Below are 22,738 nucleotides of genomic sequence, written 5' to 3'. Positions count from 1 at the left end.
GAAAGAATTCCCATTCGTAGTTAAGACAAACATGTTCTGCAGGTGAGTATCCAGATGGCACACATAGTGAAGAAGCTGTAAAAGTCATTTAGGCTATGCTGTGGAGCACAGCAAGTTCAGCATTTAGATGGTCAACATTGTGATTAGCCACAGTTCAGCAGTGACCATTCATGAGAGTAGACAGCCAGTTACACGTCATGAGCATAGAGAATGCTGCACAGTGATTGCACCATAACTGATTTATAACATGATTCCTTTTACACATTCCTGCCTTTTATAGGACAGTAACTACCTCAGAAATGGACTGTAGTATGAGGGAGTGGGAAGGTATATGGGAACAGTCTCCTACCTGGGACATCTACAAGGGAATGACCCATGGATTGCAAGACTGGGAGCAGGATTGTAATAGGAATGGACAAGGATGTTCTGCAGTTTCAATAGGCGTGAGAATACTACTTTGAGCATTGTGGGTAGGATTTTGATTAGGATATTCCTCATCTCAGGTCATGATGAAAGGTAACTGAAGTCCTAGTGGAAGATATGGTTGAGCTTTCCAAAGCCAGGGTGATACTGGGTGATCAGAGGAATGCCGGTTGGTGGCTGGTTAACAGGTTTACTGGTGTCAGAGGAGCATATAGCACTGAATATTTGTTTGTGGATGAGATGGATAGTATATTATCTGTCAGTAACTACTGTGGCAACATTATTGACATATTTACAAAACTTATGATTTCCACAGCAGATGTGGAATTCATGGATGGCAACACTGTAAGGAAGACTTTTGACAATGAACAGGTGACTGCTGTCATAGTGGAGGTACTGCTAGTGGTTGATGCACTCGATGTGAACAGATGTATTTATGGAACCATTTCAGAGATGGAGATTAACATGGTGGCTCACTGTCCAGATCATGAAAAAGTCATCAATGAATCTGGTCCAGACAAGGGGTTTTAAGTGTTGATTTGATATGAAAAATTACTTCAAATGGCTCATAAAAAAGTATTCACGGCAGTACCATGGATATGTTTATATATTGTGGGTTGGAATGTGGTTGGGCAGGGCCATTAGGAATGAGGTAGTGGGTCTGGTAACAGGGGGACACTGGGAAACATAGTATTCCATGGCCACAGGGTCATAAGCTTGGGGGAAGTTGGTGTACAAAGACTTTACATTCACAGTGACCAACAAGGGTTCTGATTCTAACAGGACAGGAACTGGGGAAAAGTGGTGAAAGGAAGAGCATTATCTTGCATACAGGAGAAGAGGTTATGGACAATAGTTTGGAAATGCTGGCCAACAAAGGCAGAGGTCCATTCTGTGAGACAACTGCCAACAGCCACAATGGAACAAACAATAGGGTTTTTTGAGTATGTACAAGTTAGGATTAGTGGGCCTAGAAAGTACTGAGACCTCTGCAGGGGACAGAATTTCGGCAAAAAGATTTGCAACAGTGTTACAGGATGAGTCTTACGGAGCAATGTGATTCATGGAGAGAGGAGAAACCTTTTGGGGATATGGAAGACAGAGTAAGCCAGCAAGACATGGTTGAGGAGTTGCAAGGGGTTGATAGGAGGGTTGGATCAGACTTCCAGCCTCTTTATTGTCTAGAGGTAGTCCATTGCAGACATGAGACAGGAGTAGCTGGGACAGCTTTCTCAGATGGTGCTGGGAACTTTGTTCCAACTGTTGGAAGGTAAGAGTTTCTATTGCTGTGACAATGCTCACAAAGTTTTGGTCACAGCGTAAAAGGATTTTGCAAAAGGAGCAGGGCTGTCAATTATGGTCTGAACTTGGATTGCATAATTATGAAGGACCATATTGGTGATGTTGAGGGACTGGTGGAAATTGAAGTGAAGGCCCTTGCAGTAGGCTGAGGGACAACTTGGGATGCCAGTTTTAGTGGTAAGCCCATTAGGTGGGATACCATGTGTCAGACAAGATTTCAGAAAAATGATATTTAATTGGTTTGCTGGGGCAGAGGAGAATTTTTCAGAAATGCTGTAGGTAGAACACAAAGGTAATGGTGGTTGGATGATTGGGAGACAACAGGAGTGACTGGCTAAAATCCAGTCCCAAATACTATTCCTTAAATGCTGCCTAAACTATGGAATTCACCTAACTGCCTAATAAAAAAAAAATCCTTTTTTCTTGTTCCCACTCCTCCTTTCACAATGACCTTCACATTTTCAGATTCTGCAAGTTCCTAACCCTCACAAATCTGTACTGCAAAAACACATCTCCATGGCACAAGCAAACCCAGAACCACCTCTCTCACATCTGCACGGTACTGCTACTGTGCAATCCCTGCTTCACACATCACATTTCTGAAATTGAATCCCTTGCTCTCCAGCACCTGGATGAACATTCCGAAAACCACCTCCATAGCAATTAATCCCACCTGGTGACATCCTACTGCCACCTCACAGCGGCCCTGACCAACCTGTACTTTACCCACAGTATTCCTTCTTGACTATACCTCACGGCATCTAAATCCTGCCTAGCCAACCTTTCCCAAAAATCTCTATCAACACTCCACCAAATTCAGAGCTGAAAAATGTCTGTAACACATTTGCTAACCTTTCCACCAAAATCCTCAGTTACACAGATGTTTCAACACTATCTGAAAGTCTCACCTTTAGCCTACACCCAAATTTCACCATGCTGGATTTTCCAAAGACCTATTCTCCTTCTCCCACTTCTTGGAATTAAAAATACTTCTTTGCCACCAATCCCTCCAACCAAAACCAACCTAATTCCAATACTGAACCCTACCTCCTCCAATTCATAGCACCATCCAACCATGATTCTCCTCCCCTTCCAGGTGGCCACCCACTGGCCACCTTCAAGGAATTCTTTACCTCCAACATAGCCTCACTATCCTTCCCCAGGTCCCCTCCTCAGAACACCAACCTTTCAGCAAAGCAAGAATAGCCTCAAAACAATTCCTATTCTAATCATCCTACCTGTAGACAAAGGTTCCACCACTGTTGTTAAGAATCGCAGTGACTATATGGCAAAAAGCCTTTGGCAGTTATTGGGCTCCTCCACCTATAAACTCTGCCAGAGTGATGCCATCCCAGAAGTCCAACACAACCTCCAATCCCTGCTTAAAGCCTTAAGCTCTTCCCAGAAACTCTCCTCTGAATCCATTTCTCTCCTCACCCCTATGACACCTGCACATCCATCTTCTACATGTTCCTCAAAATCCATAAACCCAACAATCCTGGATGCCTCTTTGTGGCTGGTTATTGTGCCCCCACTGAAAGAATTTTGGTCCTCATTGACCAGCACCTCCAAGAAATCACCAGTAATCTGGTCCCCCATGACAAACGCACCAACCACTTCCTTCACTGACCATCCACCAATCTCACCCCTTTACCTCCTGGATCCCTAACCAAATTTCATTGATGATGTCTTAAGGATCTGTACTTAGGGCCAAGACAATCTATCTTCATTCCTTCACAACCTTAACACCTCTCCCATCTGCTTCACCTGATCCTCCTCAAAACGGCATGTTACCTTCCTAGACATTGACATCCTCCTCTCTAATGGCTCTATCTGCAACCCTGCCCACATTAAATCCACCAACCACCAACAGTACCTGCATTTCAACAGCTGTCATCCCTATCACACCAAAACGTCCCTCCCATACAGCATGGCCACCTGAGGACAGCATAACTGCAGTGACAGGAACTGTCTTGCCCAGTATGCTGAGGGTCTCACCAAGGCCTTCACAGACATGCAGTATCCCTCAGACCCAGTCTGCAAACAGATCTACAGTGCCATTTCCCCTCACACCCCCAAGAACCAGCCTCTTCATCTCCCAATAGCATCACCGACTGGAACAACTGAACCGTATGCTCCGATAGGGCTTTCATTATCTATCTACACACCTTGAAATAAGGGACATTCCATTCTCATCTCCCACCCTCTTTGTTTGCTGCCCTCTGCTAATGTACCTACCTATCTTTCCCCAGTCCTCTCCTTTTTTGCTCTGTTTTCCCCACCTCCTTGCCCCACAACCTCCTGACACTGCGCATGTTGGCACTCAAGTCCCTACACACTCCACCAGACAGTGCTCCACCCCCCCTCCCACCATCTGTACATTACTATCTCCTCCCCCTTCCCAGCCTCCTACAGATTGCTGCTTCCATTCTGCATGTGAAGTGTGCTAGCTTGTGTGAATGAATGGCTGGCATTTTTCTTTTTCTGGTGAAGACTGTGGCAAAAACTTTGTGTAAGTGTCTTTTAATTGTGCCTGTCTGCAGCTTAATACGCCATCTTTATCAAAAGCAGCACTCTACCTTTTCCTACATCGTTGGAGTGACTGAAACAAAGTTAAAAATAAGAGATGAAAAAATATTGAAGTATAACAGAAATAAATGGTAGATAGTATAAAGGAAGTTAGAAGGAAGGTCATAACATGTTTTCACAGAAGAAACAAGTAGAAATGGGCTCGTAAATAAATATGCTCAACAATAATAATAATAATAATAATAATTTTATGTGGCTCTGTGGCCTGGTGCAAGTCTTTCAGTAAACTGACATATGCAACAGAAAGCAAAAACATGCAATCATACAATATTATCCTACTGCCCAGTTCAACAAAGACCAAAAAGATGCTGACTGGGGGAAAAATTGTGTAGTCACAAATTTTGTACACTGGTAGGGGGGAGTATAATGAACAACACACTAAAAATCCTGACTAAAAGGATTTGTGCATTGGGGAGTGAAATTTTCATGCTTTTCTTGAATAACTCAAAAACTGCACCTTATAGTGAAAATGTTTCCAGCACAAAATTAAACTACAGTAAATTATCTACAAAAGAGATCCTATTCATTTTATCTCTAGGAGCAATAGTTTCCATGTTGCTGGGGATGGAAAAAATCACAGATAGTTAAAAATATTCTTTAAACAGCATAAAATTAATATCTGTCTTCAAGCGAAGTGTGTTGAAAACAAATTATCAAAATTAACACCTAAGCTAACATTACACAGGTCACTGACATCATCACACTTACAATCGAAGTACGACGAAAGGTAGATCATAGAATTTCCCACTAACATTACACAGGTTGCTGACATCATCACACTTACAACTTAAACTCTTTACAGTAAAGGAGTTTTACATAAAAGATTACTTAAGGGTTCATTGTCGCCAGTTAGCTTTAACAAATAGCAGTCTTTATGATTTTTTTAAACTGATGAAGCAATCAGTACGAATTGTTTTTCACATTATTTATTGATTCTTGGACAGCATTTTCTGATTTTTTTAAAGAAATTCAGTCATCACTAAGTGATTCACTGTGCCTGCAACCCATTCCATCAGCTTGAGATACGGTGTATCTCGAATTTTTTATTTTAATTTATTCATTAGTTATTTCCAAAACAGTGAGCTGAAACATATGACAAAATTACATCTTTTCTTGAAATGTCCACCATTTTATTATTTTTTCAAGTTTAGAAAAACTGTGCTATTAGTTTGTGCATAACATCCTACAGATTAACATTTTTTTTTTGTTTTTGTTTTTTATTTCAGATAAGATTTGTAGATTACAGGACTTTCATCATGGACACACCTCATTTTGGGCAAAGCAACTTTTAATTCATCTGATTGGGGGCCTAATGATGACTGAATTTCTTTAAAACATTAAAAATGTCCAAGAATCAGTAAAATGTGCAAATTGATTTATGTTGATTGCTTCATTAAATTTTACCAAAAAATTGTAAAAATTGCTTATTTTACATGCTGACTGAGGAGAGTGGACCATTAAAAACTGGAACTAAGTACCGATTCAATAAACTGAAAATAATTCCACTATATAAATACAAGCTCAGTGAAGTTATTTTGTCTACTCACATCAGACAATTGAATAGGAAATGCTGTGGAGATATAAGTTGTCTGTAAGCTGAAAAGTGAGCAGCACTTGTAGTGAGGGAAGTTGCCTTTCCTGGAAGAACACTACAGATAATGTACAGGCTGACTAAGGATCAATTTCCCTTCTAACAGTGTTGAATAGTCTGCGGAGATTTAAGTACATCCCCCACCCCTCCCTCCCCGCAGTATGTCTGCACATGTCATAAGGTGCACTGTTAAGGGTTAGTATAACATTGTGAAACACAATGCAGTTGTTATATTTGTGATGTAGTGGAGTAGATAGAGAAGGAAATCATATGCTCAATTTTCAGTTTGCAGACCTATGGAGAAGGAGAGTGCATGAACATAATCCAGTACCCTATCTTCCCTCAGTTTCCTGACCTCCAACCCCACCTTTCCACTCTGTTACACCCACAGAACACAATTTATAACTTAATATGGTTCTACTGCACTTAGATTTGGTACACACATGCAATATTTGTTCTTAAGCCCCTGCATTTAAAGATAAACATTAATTTTATACTTATAAAACAATATAAAAATACCACAATACCCCCTGCAACATGCAAGCTAAAAAAAAAAAAAAAACCTGTACCTTTAAATGACCCCTCCGCTGACACACACACTCCATCAGTAAGGATTTTAGTATCTTGTTCATGGCACTCTTTCCTATCACTATACAAAAGTATTTACTACATGAATTTTTCCCTAATTTTCCTTCGTTGACTGGATTGAAAAATGAACACTTGAAATGGCTTACAGTTAAGTTTTGCAGCAAATTAGCATAGCATAGAGCATGTTAAAGTATTATAGAATGGAAAGTGCACTGGACATAGTGAGACTGGGAACCTGTGATATGGCACTTATTAATGTGGCTGGACCTTTTTGAGGCCAGGGTGATACTGGCTGGTCAGAGGAGTGCTAGTCGGTGGCTGGATAACAGATTTACTGGTGTCAGAGAAGGAGATGGCACAGAAGATTTGTAATCATCCTCTCCTCCCACCCAGTCATCCCCTGGTAATCGTTGAAGGATTCCTCGCTTCAAACTTGGCCTCACCTTCCTATCTTAAATCCTTCTCTAGTGTATCTAACATCACTCTTATAGAATACACAGTTGTCATTACCTCATAAATTCAGACTCTATCATACTTCCCATGGACAAAGTCTACACCACTGTGGTCATGAGTCTTAGTAACTATGTGACTCAAGGTCTTCGTCAACTTTCTGACACCTCTGCATACAACTTTATGACCATGATACCATTGACAAGTGCAACATGACCTCCAGCAGCTCCTTTTCCATTCCAAAACCTGAAACCTGAATCCATCTCCCTTCTCACACCAGCAACCCCCCACACTCACACCTTTTACCCACACCCCTAAATCCACAAACCCAAACTCCATGTGTCTCCCAACTGACTGCCCTATTGTTGATGGGTACAATGCTCTGTCAGAATGAACCTCTGCCTCTTTTGATCAACACCTCTAAACTGTTGTCCATATACTCCCATCCTACATCCAAGCCATTGCCCAGTTCCTTAACCGTCTTCCCACAGTTCCCGCCCTGTCGCCACTAGACTCCTTACTATGGATCCAATGTGGTCACAGAGTAACATCCCCTATACCCATGCCATTCAGTCATGGAATGCTACCTTTCCCAGAGTCCTCCTGATATCAAACGTACCTCCTCTTTTCTGACCCTTCTGGTCAACCGCATCCTGACTGACAATTATTTTATTTCTGTAGGCCTAATCTATGAAGAAACCCATGGCATTGCTGCGGATACCCACATGTCACCTTTGTGTGCCCAATTATGGAGAAAATATTCCTATTGATCAATGCCTAAAACCCCTTTTCTGGTTAAGATTCAATGATGACATTTTCATGATCTGAATTCATGACAGAGACAATCTTTGCTCTTCCCTCCAGAACCTCAGCACCTGCTCACATATGAAGTGCACCAATCACCAATAATACCTCCTCTTTGACAGCTGTCACCCATTCCATGTGAAAATGCCTTTTCCTTATAGCCTCCCCATCCGTGGATGTCGCATCTGTAGTGGATAGCTCTCAATATATACTAATAACCTCACTCACCAGCATCTTTACCAACAGACAATCTTCTGTCCAGCTTATACCCAAACAAGTCTTCAATGCCATCTGCTCCTCTGAGAACAGGAAACCTCCTAACCATCCACTGACCAGCATTCCTCTGATCACCCAGTATCGCCTTGGTCTGGAAAAGTTCAACCACATCCTCCAAACAGCTTCAATTACCTCTTGTCATGCCCTGAGATGTGGAATATCCTACCAAAAATCCCACCCACTAACCCCAAAGTAGTTTTCAGTTGCACACCCAATCTACAGAGTATCTTCTCCATTCCTACTATAATACTAGTCCCAATACTGAACATGATAGGTCATTTCCATACACCCACCAGCCACATCTTATCACAGGCCAGTAAAAGGCAGGGCTACATATGGAAGCAGTCATGTTATATATCAGCTGTGCTGAAATTTCTGTATGGCCCTTTATGTGGGCATGACAAGTAACAAGCTACCTACTCACATGAATGGCTATCACTAAACTGTGGCCGTCTGCAAATTTAATCATCTAGTTGTTGAACATGCTGCACACCAAAACGTAAATGACTTCAAAAGCTATTTCACTGCATGGGTCATTTGGATACTCCCAACCAGAACTAGTTTCTCGGAACTACAAAGATGGGAACTGTCTCTCACAATCCTCCTGGCCTAAATCTTTCCTAACTTGTTCCTACTCCCTCATCTTAAGTTTTCATTTCCATCTTCTTTCCACAACACTCCTTCTCCACCCAGATCACACACTGCCTTCTTCAATCACCCCTCTCCCCCCCCCACCCCCACCCCCTCCCTCATCCAATGTAGGCATTTCCTCTCTCCCCCTTTCCCCTCTCTCTCCTCCTCCTCTCCATTCTCTCTCTTCATCCTCACCTCTCCCTCACCCCTCCATTTCCCTCTCTCCCTCCTCCTACATCTTTTCTAGCTCCAGCCTCTGTACTCTCTTTGTCTTGATGTACAACTGCAGAGTCATCTGTCCAAAGACCTGTCTCTTTCCCACTACCTACTCCTTGTGTCCTTCCCTACTCCCTAACCTCATTAGCTCAGGCAACTGCTTTCAATAACTGAATATCAATAATCAGTCATACAATCCTCACAGGAGCATGTATTTGGGTGTCTGTATGATTGTATGTGTGAACATGTGTACTTTTGCTAGAAAAAGAGACAGTGCTCGAAAGCAAGTATGAATGCTGTTTTCTGTTACGTGCATCTCTGCTGCATGCATCAATCTGCTACAGCTGAATGGCCTTATTTTATGTACTGCTCCATCCAAGCATTTCCATTACCATTATAAAATAAAAATGTTATTTACTTCATTCTTCCATTGTAAGTAATCCAATGAATCTTTTTATCATATCAGATAATATAAAAGTCTGATGCTAAAAATAGTTTTTATTGTTCATAGCAAAGGTATGAAATCAGGCTTACTTTAACATTATCAAATTGCAAGACTTGAAAAAAATCACCAAAATAATAACAATAACTCCTTCTAATCTCCCTTCTACATCAATTATATACAAATAGTATGAGAAATGAGGCTATCATTTCTGAAAATTTTGCTATTTTTGTTTGACATACAAATTACCCATTGCGTAAAATCAACTGAAAACTTCACACTTCTTAGTTTGATAAAAATTCATAAAGTGCAATTCCAGACAAATAATGATGGGCCAAAAGTATCAGGGAAAAAAGTGTGATAAACCATTACTTGCTGAAATATATCACACAACAATTTATCTGTAAATTGTTAATTAGATAGTTAGAAAACTAAATTTTGTATATCTTACAACTAAGAGTATATTCTGCTATACTGAAATAGGCACAAAGCTGCTTCACTATTTAGTGAATTTTAATCACTTTATAATAATTAATGCTGGTATTATAACAATTTTTTTTGTTTCTTTTGTTTTGTTTTTACATTACCTCAATAATAGTCTGTCCAAGAAAATCATCTGACTCTCGTGTAAGTTTCTGCCTCAGTTTGGATTTGAGATCATTATCTTCATCCCACACTCGGACTTTGATACGATCTGATGAGTTGTGACATTCACTGTAATAAGTAATTTGAATGTTTCTCTCCTTGTTGATGTTATACAACTGATATGATAAACATTTATTTGGAACTACATTAACACATTTCTGGCTATGTATTCATTTGTTGGAGCAATTTAAATATTTTTTACTAAATAATGTTCAATACTATAAACGTATACACTTCAATCAGAGATGTAAATAGTTGCTATCTGACATTGATCAATATAAACCAAATAAAACAGAAAGGGAAAAACATATAAAGCATTAACAAACAAATGAAAGAAGGTATGTGGAGACAAATACAAAACACAGAACAAAAAAGTGCTATTTAAATGAATATGCCTTATTCACTCCTGTTTTATTGTGGAAAATACATGTTAGTTCTAAGCTTTACACGCGAGTATTCTTATTGATCATAAAAGATCTCATTGGTATTTAATATCTTTTGCAGAATATCTTTATTTAATGTTATGTAATTACTCAGTATCCTGAATCATGAAGTGATATAAGGAAGTGCCCTACACAGATTTCTGGTAGTCAGGAGCCAGAGGTTTATTTTCCATTCCAAACTATCTAGGTTTATCTTTAATTTATTTTATTTATGATTGATATTATACTACAAGAGATAACATTTATTACAAAATTCACTGTAGTTAACAACAGTAATAGTCTGAATACTGAGGAAGAAAATAAACTACTGCTGAAAAGAAAAATGAATTCCCATCATATGACACCCAGCAAAACATGTTATGCACAAGAGAGAGGAGAAAGCACCTGCTTTTTAATGACTGGAACTGCAACTGGAACCATTCCATATCAAAATAAATGGCCAATGATGAGAGATGTCCAACTACTAATTGTTACCATCTGATTCCTTTATACTACCATCAGTACTATGACAAATTGATTAACTAGTACACAGATGATTTTTTGAGATATGGAAACAACTGGCAGTCTCTATTTTTAAGTTCTGTCTTTAAAATACACAAAGGGTAGAGAGTGATACCTCATACAGGTCTTTGTTAAACAACGATTAATCCCAACTTAGTCTCAACAAGACGGGGTTTTAAGATATAATGGACTGAACATAAATCCAGTGATGAAGCATTATGACATACTATAATCACATAAATGAAAATTGATGCTGTTTTTTATGGGGTCAAACATTCCACACTAAGCTGTTTATGCAAACTGTAAAATGTGCAAAGAATGGATTCCAAGCTTGAAATTTACAGTGTGTGATACTGAGATCTCCATATCATTACAATGACAATTTTTCTGCTCATGAGTGTGCATGACAGCAATCACAACTCTTTATGTGCTATCACTGCAACAATGCTTCTTGAGTAAAATAAGATGTTACTGTCAGTATGGTTCCCACATTACAAATGGAGGCAGCATTAAAAATAATGGATAAACTTGAAGGCAGCAATACTGCCGGGCTGTTACTGGCTGGATTACCTTATCGTCTGACTCCTGTGATATTGAATGAGCTACCAGTGGATATAGGAGTATATGAACGCAGTGATTACCTGAGCGTTGTGTACACTGTGAATAGGTAACAGAACCTTGCAGTCATGCAACAGAAAGCAAGGATACAGATCTCTATGGCATGAACACAGGACCCTGACAATGTTAGCACAATAACAGACTATAATAACAGGTCTTCACAAAAAACTTCCGGGCTGATAATAACAGGTCTAAGACATTAGTTCAACTTATGATAACCATCATACTTGACCATGCAATACATTGGTGGAAAGTACATCAGAATATGTCATCAATTCCAAACAACTGTGCTTCAGCTTGTGAAACAAGTCTGAGTGCAATGATGTTTGATCACTGGTGAAATAAATGTAGTGGCTTCGAGACAGGCAAAGATCACTGGTGAAACAAATGTAGTGGCTTCCAGACAGGAGAGTCATGTAACCCAATGACCTGTGTCAGATTCACAATTTTTTACATTTTCCCCACTGTGGTGAATAATCTACACAGATGCCCAATAAAGATGGCCATACAACCTAATGTCCAGTCTTCATTTTCCACCATGCATTGATGGAGCCAACTGCTAAGTTACTGTACAGACAGATCTAGTTCCCTTCTCACAGTTTTGGTGTGGTATTCCCGTAAGATAACACTTTATCACATTGCATTTTTATTCAATGAACCATGGATACAACAAATTCTGCAGCATTATCACCACTATGTTAATGATTGAACATACATGACACTCAATTGACCAGAAAATCATACTTCACATACAAAAGATAAACTTGCATCCGGGTCATCAGGAGAGGTATGATCTATCAGGATGGGGGTTCAAGCACGAGGTTAGGAAGAGATACATTTTCAGTGAGTGGAGTGGGCAGCATAATTCTCTTTTGGAATGTGTGAGAATGTTTATGGAGAGAATATATCTCGAGCCAAGACTCAGCAAGAGATAATCACAATATCAATCAATGACATCTAACAAAGGAACAACTGAATCATGTTTTCCACCTAAGTTGCATTACATGCCTGCCTGTGCATATGCCACTAATATTCCAGATCCAAGACTCACGTGACACATTGTTGCATAGGTCACATACCTACAGCAGACACAAGTGTAGCACCTCTTCTATGCAACTACCCACCACCATCTACTATTAGGGCATTGCCACGCACTCAATATTTTGTCAATAGCAGACACATCAGAATTTGGTTGCGAAAACACACTTGACCTCTTAGCCACAAACAATCCAGAGCTGATAGAGAGCATCATGACTGATACAGGGATTAGTAATCACAAGGTCGTTGTAGCTAGGCTCAATACAGTTTCTTCCAAATCCACCAGAAAAATAATTTTATTTAAAAAAGTGGATAAAGTGCCACTAGAAGCCTTCCTAAGAGACAATCTCCATTCCTTCCGAACTGACTACGCAAATGTAGACGAGATGTGGCTCAAATTCAAAGATATAGTAGCAACAGCAATTGAGAGATTCATACCTCATAAATTGGTAAGAGATGGAACTGATCCCCCGTGGTACACAAAACAGGTCCGAACGCTGTTGCAGAGGCAACGGAAAAAGCATTTGAAGTTCAGAAGAACACAAAATCCCGAAGATTGGCTAAAATTTACAGATGCGCGAAATTTGGCACGGACTTCAATGTGAGATGCCTTTAATAGGTTCCATAACGAAACATTGGTAGAAAATTCGAAAAAATTCTGGTTGTATGTAAAGTACGCAAGTGGCAAGACGCAGTCAATACCTTCGCTGCGCAGTGCTGTTGGTACTGTTACCGACGACTGTGCCGCTAAAGAGTTATTGACGCAGTTTTCCGAAATTCCTTCACCAGGGAAGACGAATGGAATGTTCCAGAATTTGAAACACGAACAGCTGCTGGCATGAGTTTCTTAGAAGTAGATACCTTAGGGGTTGCTAAGCAACTCAAATCGCTTGATACGGGCAAGTCTTCAGGCCCAGACTGTATACCGATTAGGTTCCTTTCAGATTACGCTTATACATTAGCTCCCTACTTAGCAATCATATACAACCGCTCGCTCACTGATAGATCTGTATCTACAGATTGAAAAATTGCGCAGGTCGCACCAGTGTTTAAGAAGGGTAGTAGGAGTAATCCATCTAACTACAGACCTATATCATTGACATCGGTTTGCAGTAGGGTTTTGGAGCATATACTGTATTCAAACATTATGAATTACCTCGAAGGGAACGATCTATTGATACATAATCAGCATGGTTTCAGAAAACATCGTTCTTGTGCAACGCAGCTAGCTCTTTATTTGCACAAAGTAATGGCCGCTATCAACAGGGGATCTCAAGTTGATTCCGTATTTCTAGATTTCCGGAAAGCTTTTGACACCGTTCCTCACAAGTGACTTCTAATCAAGCTGGGGTATAGCCTCAGTTGTGCGACTGGACTCGTGATTTTCTGTTAGGAAGGTCGCAGTTCATAGTAATAGACGGCAAATCATTGAGTAAAACTGAAGTAATATCAGGTGTTCCCCAGAGAAGCGTCCTGGGACCTCTGCTGTTCCTGATCTATATAAATGACCTGGGTGACAATCTGAGCAGTTCTCTTAGGTTGTTCGCAGTTGATGCTGTAATTTACTGTCTAATAAGGTCATCTGAAGACCAGTATCAGTTGCAAAGCGATTTAGAAAAGATTGCTGTATGGTGTGGCAGGTGGCAGTTGACGCTAAATAATGAAAAGTGTGAGGTGATCCACATGAGTTCCAAAAGAAATCCATTGGATTTGATTACTCGATAAACAGTACAATTCTCAAGGCTGTCAATTCAACTAAGTACCTGGGCGTTAAAATTATGAACAACTTCAGTTGGAAAGACCACATAGATAATATTGTGGGGAAGGCGAGCCAAAGGTTGTGTTTCATTGGCAGGACACTTAGAAGATGCAACAAGTCCACTAAAGAGACAGCTTACACTACACTCATTCGTCCTCTGTTAGAATATTGATGCACGGTGTGGGATCCTTACCAGGTGGGATTGACAGAGGACATCGAAAGGGTGCAAAAAAGGGCAGCTCTTTTTGTGTTATCACGTAATAGGGGAGAGAGTGTGGCAGATATGATACGTGAGTTGGGATGGAAGTCATTAAAGCAAAGACGTTTTTCGTCATGGCGAGATCTATTTGCGAAATTTCAGTCTTCCGAATGCAAAAATATTTTGTTGAGCCCAACCTACATTGGTAGGAATGATCATCAAAATAAAATAAGAGAAATCAGAGCTTGAACAGAAAGGTTTAGGTGTTCGTTTTTCCCCCGTGCTGTTCGGGAGTGGAATGGTAGAGAGATAGTATGATTGTGGTTCGATGAACCCTCTGTCAAGCAGAGTAGTCATGTAGATGTAGATGTAGATGTAGATGGTTGATATAGTGGCTGCTTTATAACATACTCCATTTTGAACTGATTCCCCCACCCCCTTGCTTTCCGCCACATCCCTCTTTTCCCTCCCTCATGTCTGCTGAACTCAACAGGCAGAAACTTTTCCTGAAACATATATCTCATTTCTACAGGAAAATTTAGCATCTATTTTTGGCAACATAAACACCTTTTTTTTCTTTTTGTTTTTAAATGATTAGATGTGCTAATATAAAACGTCATGCTTTATGAGTGAAGATGGTTGTTGTTATGCTGTTGTGGCCCTCAGTCCAGAGACTGGTTTGATGCAGCTCTCCAAGCTACTCTATCCTGTGCAAGCTTCATCATCTCCCAGTACATACTGCAACCTACATCCTTCTGAATCTGCTTAGTGTATTCATCTCTTGGTCTCCCTCTACAATTATTACCATCCATACTGCTCTCCAATACTAAATTGGTGATCCCTTGATGCCTCAGAACATGTCCTACCAACCGATCCCTTCTTTTAGTCAAGTTGTGCCACAAATTTCTCTTCTGCCCAGTTCTATTCAAAACCTCCTCATCGGTTATGTGGTCTACTCATCTAATCTTCAGCATTCTTCAGTAGCACCACATTTCAAAAGCTTCTATTCTCTTCTTGTCCAAAATATTTATCATCCATGTTTCACTTCCATACATGGCTACACTCCACACAAATACTTTCAGAAACAACATCCTGACATTGAAATCTATACTCAATGTTAACAAATTTCCCTTCTTCAGAAACGCTTTCCTTGCCACTGTCAGTCTACATTTTATAACATCTCTACTTCAGCTATCATCAGTTATTTTGCTCCTCAAATAGCAAAACTCATTTACTACTTTAAGTGTCTCATTTCCTAATCTAATTCCTTCAGCATCACCCAATTTAATTCGAACACATTCCATTATCATCATTTTGCTTTTGTTGATGTTCATCATATATCCTCCTTTCAAGACACTATCCATTCCGTTCTGCTGTTCTTCCAGGTTCTTTGCTGTCTCTGACAGAATTACAATGTCATCAGCAAAACTCAAAGTTTTTATTTCTTCTCCATGGATGTTAGTTCCTACACGGAAATTTTCTTTTGTTTCCTTTATGCTTGCTCAGTATACGGATTGAATAACATCGGGGATAAGCTACAACCCCGTCTCAATCCCTTCCCAGCCACTGCTTCCCTTTCATGCCCCTCGACTCTTATAATTGCCATCTGGATTCCGTACAAATTGCAAATAGCCTTTCACTTCCTGTATTTTATCCCTGCCACCTTCGTAATTTGAAAGAGAGTATTCCAGACAACATTGTCAAACACTTTATCTAAGTCTACAAATGCTAGAAATTTAGGTTTACCTTTCCTTAATGTATCTTCTAAGATAAGGGTCAGTATTGCCTCACGTGTTCCAACATTTCTACAGAACCCAAACTGATCTTCCCCAAGGTTGGCTTCTACCAGTTTTTCCATTTGTCTGTAAAGAATGCGTGTTAGTATTTTGCAGCCGTGGCTTATTAAACTGATAGTTCGGTAATTTTCACATCTGTCAACACCTGCTTTCTTTGGGATTGGAATTATTATATTCTTCTTGAAGTCTGAGGGTATTTCGCCTGTCTCATACATCTTGCTCACGAGATAGCAGAGTTTTGTCAGGGATGGCTATCAGTAGTTCTAATTGAATGTTGTCTACTCCCAGGGCCTTGTTTCGACTTAGATCTTTCAGTGCTCTGTCAAACTCTTCACGCAGTATCATATCTCCCATTTCATCTTCATCTACATGCTCTTTCATATCTATAATATTGTCCTCAAGTACATTGCCCTTGTGTAGACCCTCTATATGCTCCTTCCAACTTTCTGCTTTCTCTTCTTTGCTTAGAACTGGGTTTCCATCTGAGCTTTTGATATTTCTACAAGTGGTTCTCTTTTCTCCAAGATTAGTTCTTGAAAAGTGACTTTAAAAAAGTGCTGACTGGGTACTTTTTCGCAGGACTGTTTGCTTTCTACAAAAGTTTCCACACTTTTTTGTTGCAAAAGACCTTTTGTTTCTCCATCTGGCAGTATTTCAGTTTTCAAGAATGATTGTTCTGTCGAAATGCAGCAGTATTTTCCCGCCAGTGAACTGAATGTGTCACCAAAGTAAGGTGTTTCCGGACATCGCCTGGCTTTTCCTGCCCAATTAGATGATTAAAAAATCTGCAGACTATGAATTTTGGACTTCCATGGGCATTCACAGCTGTGAGATCTATGTTTAACAACACTACAGATTGAACTGACTAGAGTGTCCGGCACTAAAGCAGAGTCCTCAAGGTCACGGCCGCTGCCTGCCACCAGCAGAGGCTGCGGGCTGTGATTCGCCTGCCTCTTGACTCTGTTGCCATGTAGGTACCGTCAGCAGTGTGGTAGGACAGAGCAGCTGAAAGCTCAGTATTACCGTGTTATATCGAGTATTCACGTCTTATCTCAGTGCCTCACTGTCTGTAGAAAGGTGCTTTGGCTGGTGTTCGGTGGTGAACAACATTGTAGGAGCAACGGCCTACTTGTAGTACTCCTTTAGTCGGTGTGCATAAAGGGCAGAAAGACATTCATAAGCAATCGAAAATTATCATATCAAATGTACTCAACTTTTGTACTGATCTGCCCGACAATGAAGAAGCAAAGAATAACCTAAATTTTGTGCAAATTCATAAACTTAGTGCTAAAGCGTGTGGCGTCTCCAAGTCAACTGTAAGCTGCATTTGCAAATCTGTGTCACTGGCAGAATCTCCAAACATGAATGAGGTTTCGATACTCCAAGAAAGGTATATGAACATGAACAGAAATCAACTGACTTTGTCGATTTTAAGAAAGAGCTCATGCATAAAACTGTACTTGGATATTACGACAGAGGAGAGTATCCAACAGCTAAAAAAATACAGGCTGACCTCCATGAAAAAATTAATTACTCAGGCTCAAAGACCTATGTTCTTCATCTTCTCCACTCCCTTGGTTTCCAATTCAAGAAGTGTAATGACAGACAGAAATTCTTAATGGAATGCAGAGACATTGTGGCAGCAAGAGGAAAGTTTTTGCGTACAATGCACTCCTTGCATGCTGAAGACAACAGGCCTGTAGTGTACCTGGATGAAACTTGTGTTTCACAGAACCATAACAATAAGTATATATGGAATGACTCCAAAGGAAATGGCAGTTTGAAAGTACCTGCTTGTAGAGGTGGCCGATTAATCATCGCCCTCGCTGGTTCATTAACCACAGGCTTCATACCAGAGGCCAAATTTGTTTTACATGTTGGGAAAAGTTCTTGCCAATCAGATTACCATTCAGAAATGAATGGAGAAGTTTTTAAGAATTAGTTTATTCAACTGCTGTCTGTGCTGGAAGAAGGGTCAATTATCATTCAGACAGAAAAGCTGCCACATTCAAGTTGGTGCAAGGCAGATATTATGGAGTGATTAAAGAGAAAGAATGTTTAATTTTCAGTCAATGAAATGAAGGCAGAACTTCTATCTAAGGAAGAAATTGTAGGTGCCAAAAAGACTTAAGAATCAGATCAACTGGCAAATGAAATGGGACACCAAGTGGTATGCCGACCACCGTATTACTGCCAGTATAATCCCATTGAACTGATATGGGTCCAAGTAAATCAAGAAGTAGTGAAAAGAAATACTACTTTCAAACTTGCTGATGTCAAGAAGCTAACACACAAAGCTCCTGAGAATGTTACTCAGCAGGACTGGGAGAGGTGTGTACAACATGCAGAAGCATTGCAAGAAACTGATTACTTGAACCAGGGTTTAAGAGGCACCATAGTGGAATCTGCAATGATACACCTCGCTGAAACAAGTGACTGAATCTGAAGACATGGAACCATAAGATTGTTCAGTGTAGGTAAGTGCTGTATATGTAAAAAGTTGACTTGATGTAAATGTTTGTCTATTAATTTCAGTTATAGAGGGCATACTGCGAATTTTTTTCCCTTACTGCAGACGACTGATAGTTTTATCATAAGTGGTGGCCATTAGTTTACTCGACAGTAACTGTCAATTAAAATAAGATTGTCAGCTCTGCATTAATTAACAACAGTTTTCCCTAACAACCTGTATTGAATGTCTTCACATTCGGATATAATCTTACTACATTCGGTTTACTTGTACATTCGAAATTTAACTCCTTGTTTTCATAGAAGGATTTACTGGCTGTTTCGTAGTAAGGGTAATGAAGTTCATAAAATGCCAAAACGTTGTGCTGCTTCTATATTGACAGTATATATAAACCGTGCAGTAACATCAGAACAGTCTCAGCACCTATTCTGATTCTCCAAGAAGAGCATAGAAATCTATGATATTTGATGATTTTCAGAAAAAGCTAGAACACAGAATTGTATTACTTTAGTATGACAGAGGATAGTATCTGATGGCTAGAGAAATACAGGGCAATGTCCATGATAAAACTGATTATTCTGGCCAGTCACTTCAATGCACCGTCTTCTCCTCCCACTTTGTTTTTTAATTCAGAAACTGTAAAGATGGACGAAATTTGTAACACAGGACAGGGACACTGCATTAGTAAGAATGAGGTTTTTGTGTACCAAGCATATATTGCGTGCTGAGAATAATAGGCTTATAGCAAATTTAGATAAAACTTGGGTTTCACAAAACCTTTCAAACAAATATTTTGCTTGACTTGATAGAAAATATTGGCTGCAAAATTATTATAGTTGCTTTTTTGCTTGACTTGATAGAAAATATTGGCTGCAAAATAACTATAGTTGCTTTTACGTAGTGTATATTGGCATTTTGAGTGATTGATGCAATGACAAAGACTATGTATTAGCAGCCAGTAAAATATTTTTGGCAAATAGGCAATATTCAAGGTCATATTAAAGTGAGAGGTCCAAACAAAACTCCTGGTGACGGCCTACAACAACTCGCGCGCTGCTGTGCACGTAATATAGAGGAAGTAATTTGCCTCCGTATGAGATATGATACAATAATGATTTCTGAAATGTTGCCAAAAATAATTTTGTAGTTTTCTTAACAACATTCTCACAGGAAGTTTCTTTGCGGTCCTACAGAACGAAAAATAATCAATGACTACATTTTTCGCTATGTAGTAGGCACAGTTTCACACCTCTTATAATATTTAATTTTTTATGTCAGAATACTTTTATGTTTCTGACATAAAAGATGCAGCATATGGATCTTTAAACTTTGAGGATGTTCATATATATATATTTTTTTCAGTCCAATTACATTAGTGATTTTGTTGATACCACAGATTGAAGTAAAAAATTATTTTTCTAAAATATTTCTTGTAACATTAGTTTTAATTTCTTTCTTGGCAGCTAGTCATAATTTTCTTTTGGAAAGTACTCCATCATATTCTAGACTAAAAATAGAGTTGCTCAAAACGAACATCTGAAATTATCACTATAAAAAAAAACTGGCAATGTTGTAATATGGCGAGATGACCTTGAAGCATTATTTTCGTGCCGGTCACTATAGCATAGAAGTAGAACCTAGCATACAGTAACTCTATTTTTGCGTTAGAGAAAGGATTTTGGCACAGTTGAAAAAAGTTACAGATTTCATTTTCCATTTGGCATAGTGCAGAAGGCAGGCAGCACAGGTTATAGTGGCAGATGCCGTGATCGTAAGCAAACTAGACTTTTGACTGCCAGAAGGGAAAGGAGCAGTGCTGACGAACAAGTGCCACCTGCCTTTGGTAGGGCTGCAGACTACAGTAAAACTGACACATATTCCATTTACATGGGGATCCCAAAAGTGGATTTCGTAAGCCGATTTCCCAGTAGCCTACCGCTTCTGGGTGGTCATGTAACACACCAAAATCGATTCTGGAAATCCGCTTCTGGTGGCTGGTTTTCCAAATCCACAATCAATTTTCACTTGCATGTAAATGCAACTAGTTTTTAAATGTGCTTGGACTAATAGGTTTTGTTTGTTTTTAAAAATTTTTGGCTAATATGGATGGAGTGACTTTATGTGCAGTAAAGGATAAGTAGAAATATGTGACTGAAGCTATTTACACCTCATCTACTTGAAGAGAATAGCAATTGTGCTGAGTAAATCATAACCAGTATCTATTTTCCAGGTGCCATATTTACCTGGGCCAGTAAATCTGCTTCAGCAGCAGCAACAGCAAAAAACGGTTTCCAAAATTCGGTTCTCATCTTTCAGAACATATGTTGCATGTAAACATAGTGACACTGTTACAGGGATCGCTGGTCTCATTTGGTGTTGTAAGGATGCTAATTAAAATCTGTTATGGACACAGATTAATTGCTTCTCTTATTTCCAAATAAGAAAAGAAAACAATGAGCAATGCACAACACCAGGCATTCGGGATGGCTACCGCACAATTTTTTGTTGAGGTTAGCAGAGAATTGTTAACAACATAGTTTGAGGGGTATTCAATGTGACCACAGTTAAAAACATGTGATGCCCTAATATTCCACATTAAAAGTGTCTGAATTATACCATCTTCTGATTTTTAGCTAGCAAAAAGTTACACATTTCTTTGTTGTAAAATGCTGTTTCCCACAACTGAGTAGGTCTACCCATACTTCTATGTTGTATTACGCGGCATGTATCTTAAATAGCCCATTCAACCAACCACAGTTGCCATGGAGCTATTTGGCATGGTGCCATATCATTGAGCGCATTGACAGATTGTTGCGTCTGTACATTTTTTATTTTGCTATCAGGTTCTTACACACTTTATCTTTCCAAATTTGGCTTCACCAAATGATGTACAGTACCAGTAACAGAAAATTGGTTATATTATTGATATTTATATGCAGAAAATTAAGTTATTTCAAACTATCTCTGATAAAATAGTTTATCTGGATACAAATCACAATGAAATAGCATTTCGTATTTTGAGGCAGAGTTTGCATCTATTTTGCAAAATGTGAATTTTTCCGGGCTCTACTCATTTCACTTCACCCATTATATTCCACTGACCTGTCCCTCCCCCCCCCCCTACCCCTCTCTCTACACACACACACACACACACACACACACACACACATACACACGCACACACACAGGTCTGTTTCAGACTGTAAGTTAGCATTTGTGGAGTTGTAGTGCCTGCTCTGTCTACCACCCCCATCTACCATCAAGGTGATAAGTCTGAGGGTGGTCTAAAATAGACCGCAACTGGTAACCTCATAAAAAAAAGAAGCTTCTTGCGGTTGTTGCTGTTAATGTTCATTTCTACAGTAATAATTATTATAATTGCTAACTACATGAGTGAAAATTTTCACCTAGTGTTCTTTAGCCTTCTCTCTCTCTCTCTCTCTCTCTCTCTCTCTCTCTCTCTCTCTCTTGCTCCACACTCTCTCTCTCTCTCTCTCTCTCTCTCTCTCACACACACACACACACAAATGGTCATTGTCTAACTGTATACCTGCAATCTCATTTACATTGAGGTAAGCAATAATTTCTAGGCTTCCTGTCGATCATTATTAGTCTGGAATTGCTTAAGATGAGTTTATTAATAAACTTAAGTTGGTTACCTGATAGGAATCATTTTACTCTCTGTTGAAGACCTGACCTACCAACATTTAATATTACTTAAATATTGACATTAGAGATTATTGGTCACTACTAATTAAATTAAAATGGCATAAACCTAACCCCAGACTGAGTCATATAAAACATTTGTTTAATGTAATTTTATGTGAAATCTTATTTGAATACATTACAGTTACTTCTGTCTCCAGTTCGCTAAGGGGTAACACACCATTAGTTAAATATTATTTTAGTTTTGTTTAATAATAATATTTCTAGTCAAAAAATGTGGTAAATTATG

At 39.3% G+C, this 22,738-nt stretch overlaps 1 protein-coding gene across 1 annotated transcript in view; it reads right to left on the bottom strand.

Moving 5' to 3' along the window:
* Positions 1-22,738, bottom strand: part of LOC126413295 (uncharacterized) — a 640,882-nt gene that overhangs the window by 272,510 nt on the left and 345,634 nt on the right. The window contains exon 14 of the mRNA XM_050083195.1: positions 9,902-10,028. Coding sequence (XP_049939152.1) covers positions 9,902-10,028 — 127 coding nt within the window. The remainder of the gene's footprint in view (positions 1-9,901; positions 10,029-22,738) is intronic.

Source organism: Schistocerca serialis, chromosome 7, assembly GCF_023864345.2.
Source record: "Schistocerca serialis cubense isolate TAMUIC-IGC-003099 chromosome 7, iqSchSeri2.2, whole genome shotgun sequence".
NCBI classification, from domain to species: domain Eukaryota; kingdom Metazoa; phylum Arthropoda; class Insecta; order Orthoptera; family Acrididae; genus Schistocerca; species Schistocerca serialis.
The sequence above is the reverse complement of the archived record's forward strand: the minus strand, read 5'-3'. Positions and strand labels throughout refer to the sequence as shown.